The 4,661-nt window shown below is 35.2% G+C and overlaps 1 protein-coding gene across 1 annotated transcript; it reads left to right on the forward strand.

The window, feature by feature from the left end:
- Positions 1–556: 556 nt before the first annotated feature.
- Positions 557–3,436, forward strand: LOC112698285 (uncharacterized). The gene is made up of 3 exons (XM_072197531.1): positions 557–2,192; positions 2,279–2,693; positions 2,778–3,436. Exons 1-2 carry the CDS (start codon positions 2,129–2,131, stop codon positions 2,629–2,631), a joined length of 417 nt encoding a protein of 138 aa, XP_072053632.1. The 5' UTR covers positions 557–2,128; the 3' UTR covers positions 2,632–2,693; positions 2,778–3,436.
- The last annotated feature ends 1,225 nt before the right edge of the window (positions 3,437–4,661 follow it).

Raw genomic sequence — 4,661 nt, forward strand, 5'->3', positions numbered from 1 at the left:
TTATAATATATTAAAATTAAAATTTACAATCTAACAATAAAAATTATCTTTATATAAAAATAATTATAAAATTTTCATTAGACTATTCAGTGTGTTGGAATGGCAAAAACAAAAGTTGAAATAATAATAAGCACGAGGAATAGTGAATTTTCAGCCTTATATGTAACAAGTATACTTGATAGTTGATACCCTTGTCCGACCCTCTTGTAAGCTTCCTCTATGGTTGGTACCTTCTGATCTAAACGTACACATACCTTTATGTCCCAAATTAAGTAACTGCCAAATGTTGAACAGTGCCTGCCTAGTAAAAATAATAATTATCGGAAGACTAAGTTATTATTTGATATTTCGAAAAATTAGTCTCAGACAAAATAATCTAACAGAAAGAATTCATGATATCTTGATTTTTTAAAAATTTAATTATATATGTCTAGTAAAAAGCACTAAATACCAACAACAAACGTACTATATATACATAAAAAAATTATTCACTAAATTTGCAATTATATATTTATAATTATATAAATATATTATTTAATTTATTTTTTAATATATATTTTATTTTGTATTTAAATTTTTATATATACCTGTTATGAGTTGACCAGTGACTTAATCGAAGTATAGTCCAAACTCTTTGAGCGAATTGTATTTTCGGTATCATTGATCTTTCCTTTCTACTCGGTGAGAATTTCGATCTGTCGGAGGTTCTACAGAAAATATTTTAACGCTCAAATCAGTAGAGTTCTAGAAATAAAAAGCTATTTTCTTTTCTTGTTTTTTTGATATTGTTCTATTCGACATGTCTTGTTTAGTTGGTGTCTTTGTTTTTTATAGACGACAGAACTTACTGCCTTGTAACAGTTTTAGAATTAGTGACCCCTGTTATTCAGGTGGATAGGTATGTTTTGAATTTCGAATATTAGGTTCATGGTTATTGTGTTTGCTCGGATCTCGGCCCTTGGAACATTGCCGAGGTTTTCTTTCTTTCTGATATATGCTCGTTTGTTTGTTTTATTGTCGAGGGTATAGGTATAGTTCATAGCCCCCAAACTTAGTCTATAAAATAAAAACAGGTTGAGCTTTCTTGTGTCCTCGGCTTAGAATATATGTCAAAAAAAGTGTACTTGTGAGCCCCCAAGGTCAACATATTTTTTTTTCCTTTTTTGTTGGTCCATTGATATGGGTCGTAGGTAAATTTGTATCTTTTTCTTTTCTTTGTGATTTTTTTAAAGAGAAATGTGCGGGTAGTGGGAAGAGAGAGAGAGAGGGTGTGGGGTTTTACTGTCTTAGTAACTCCCAAGTAGGAGAAATACGTTGTAAACTATTTGTCTTTCTGGATTTGTACCGTTTCTGAAGGAAGAGAAAACCATTAGTAAGAAAGTTAGCAGTTTGTTTGTCTATTTTCAGTATTGTCTATTTATTGTGTGTTTGTCGGGTGATGGGAAAGAAGAAAGTGGCTGTTGTTGATGAGAGAAATCTATATGGTTGGGTTGATGATGACGTAAAAAGTCAAATTTCGATTTTTAGTCCAATTGAGTTAGTGTCGCAACTGAATGAAGTGAGGTGGATAAAAATAGTGAATAACTGAAGGTGAAGTTTTTGCCTTGTGGGGAGAGTGATAGAGTGTGTGAGAGGAGGTCCGATTGATCTTACTTTTATTTATACACTTGCATGTTGATGGAATCGGGCATGAGACTTTCGGACTTCGAATGTGAAATTTTGTCTCAATTGAATTGTGCGCCGACGCAGTTGTATCCTAACTCCTTGGCCATTGTGCGAGCTTTTGAGTGTTTGATGGAATACTTGGAGTGTTACATGTCGTTAGGGTTATTCTTTTCTTTATTTCAGGCGAAGGGTGTGAGGAAAGGGGATTGAGTAAACTTGAATAGTTACCTAGGTCGTAGCATTTTTAGTCTGTATAAGTCCTCATTTAAGGACTTTAAAGAGATGTTTGTGAAAGTACAAATTAGTGAGGATTTTTATCCTTTCTTCCTGGGCTCGTTGATGAATGAAAGGTTCCTTATTTTCTAGTCTCCGAAACCGAAATAGATTTTGGATTGTGAAAATAGGGTGAAGAGTGAGGAGTATATTTTAGAATTTTTAGTATCTGCAATGTTATCGTTTGGAGATGTTATCAATTTCTAGTTTGTTGAAGCTCGAAGGAGATAGAGAAGCAATGGAGGAGTATTTAGGTAATCTAGGTTTGTATGTTTTGATGTTGTGATTTAGGAGTGGTTATAATGTGATTAATTTGTTGTATTTGTGGTTTTTGTTTCAGGTGAGAAGGCCCCAACCCTAACCACTGTCAATTTGAAGGCTTTTGTTAAGAAGGCCAAGAAGAAAGAGAAAGAAGGATCTTCTATTAATGTGGCAAAAGATAGTGATGTGGACGTACGGTGCTCATTTTGTGGCCTATCAGGAGGGAAATCTAAAATGAAAAAAAGGGGTGATACATCGTCAAGAGTTGTTGATTTGACTAAGCTGAAGGAAAACAGTGGGGTGTTCATGGCTGAGGAGACCAATGTTGCTCATCAGAGCCAGCTAGTTTTTCATGAGTACAAGGAGGGCCCCATGAATTTGTTGTGGACTAAAAGCTATCCTTTCATGGCCATTGTTGATGAGTTTGCTTAGGTTGATGCTGATGTGAAATCGTGCACGAAGTTGGTAAGATCGGTGTGGCTTGATACCTGCAGGTGAGTTTTGTTTGCATTTTTGTGTTTTTGATTCTTTGCTCTATTTGTATTTGCTAATCCTGATATGATATTGTTTGTATTAAGGTTATTGGTGGTCGGTTGATTTCGATTGGTCATACGTCTGAATCGAATGCTATTTTGGAAGGTGATAATATTGCTGCTATAAAGAAGTTGAAGGAGTCTGTGAAGAAAAAAGACGAAAAGATGAACAAACTGAATATGGAAGTGAAGGGTTTGAAAGAAAACTTAAAGAATTCGGAGAATGAGGCAAAAAAAGGGTTAGAAATGAGTTGGAACTGAATATGATTGAGGGTGAAAAGATAAAGGCAAGGATTGCTGAGTTGGAGGATGAAGTATTGAGTGCTTTTACGCAGGGCTTTGACCGAGCTATAGCCCAAGTAGGGGTGATTGCACCTGACGTGGATGTGGCGATATTTGATGTTACAAAGATTGTATCTAATGGTCAACCGTTGGATGATGATGTGCTGGTCGAGAACCAAGATAAAAGTGTTTCTGTTGGCCAAAAAGAGTGATTTGAAATCTCTTCTTGTTAGCATTTTGTTTGTATATAATAGTATGGTCGATTGTAGCTGTTAGCTATTTGGATGATGTTAGTTTGTGTCGCCAAACTTTGTTACTTTTGCTTTTGTGATTAATGGTTATGTCTGCATAAGGAATTTCGCTTAATTTGCTGTTTTGACATCGTATATTGTTCAATATTATATCGTATTATTTATAATGAAGTTTGAATAATGTACATATGAATGATATAGGGTGGGGGACCTCATTAAAACCTCCCCAAGAAAAATCCATTGTGAGAAAAAGCTTGTGAGTAGGAAAAAGAGTATTTCTCCTTTCCTATATGATTTTAAGTGAAATAAAGTTTAAGTGATGAAACATTCCAAATACCGAGGACATTAACACCTTTTAATGTTTGGAGTTTGTATGCTCCTCTGCCGAGAACTTTTGTTACTCGGTAAGATCCTTCCCATGTCGGGGCGAGCTTGCTATGAGTTGATGGATTTTGTGCTTCTTCTATCCGTCTGAGGACGAAGTCTCCCTTGAGGAATGTTCAGAGATGGACCTTTTTGTTGTATTTCCTTTGGATTATGGTTTGCATGGCCCAGTGCCTTATTGCTGCTTTCTCCCTTTCTTCGTCTATCGTGTCCAATTCAAGCATTGTTGTCAAACTCTCGAGTTAACTCGTAAACTCGTACGAGTTCACAAGTTTAGATATAGAATCGAGTTGACTCGGACATAGACTCTATCCTAAGTAAACTCGGCTATACTCGGCTAGACTCGGTCAAACTCGGACAAACTCGTGAGTTTAGGACCGAGTTAGCGAGTTTGTATTTTTCTTCATTTTTGCTCAAAAAAGCGTCATTTTGAAACGAAAAAAATACTTTTTTTATTAGGGTTATGATAACACTCCCAAAGAATGAAAGAAAACACACTCACAACTCACTCATCTGCGTCGTTTCTCTCAAGTCTCACTTTCTCCATGTTCTGCCACAGTCGCTGTTCCCCGTCGAGCTGTCGTTGTTCGCCTGCGTTTGCTACCTCTGCTTTGATTTGCGCTATTGTCTTTGTGAATTTTACCTATGTTGTCCTCTACTTTGTATTTCTTTACATCTCTACTATCCTCTGACTTTGCCCCTTCTTTTCTTCTGTATCCTCTATTTTTTGTATGCCTTTTGCCCTGTTTTTGAGCCTTTGCTTCTTGATTTAGCTTGTTTTTGCTTTTTAAATTTTATTGCTTCTAATTTTAGCCTATTGCTTATCGTTTATGTTAGATGGCCAGATGGTTCATCCATTCATGGCTGATTAGTAATTAATTATTTTGATTAGAGTTAATTTGATTATTTAATATTGTTCAATGTTCAATTAAAGGTTTAGTATTATAGATTTAGAATTTTTAATTTTGTGTGTTCTATATTGTATTTGTATAAGAATAATTATAGAAGATTT

Source organism: Arachis hypogaea, chromosome 6 (assembly GCF_003086295.3).
Source record: "Arachis hypogaea cultivar Tifrunner chromosome 6, arahy.Tifrunner.gnm2.J5K5, whole genome shotgun sequence".
Classification (NCBI taxonomy): domain Eukaryota; kingdom Viridiplantae; phylum Streptophyta; class Magnoliopsida; order Fabales; family Fabaceae; genus Arachis; species Arachis hypogaea.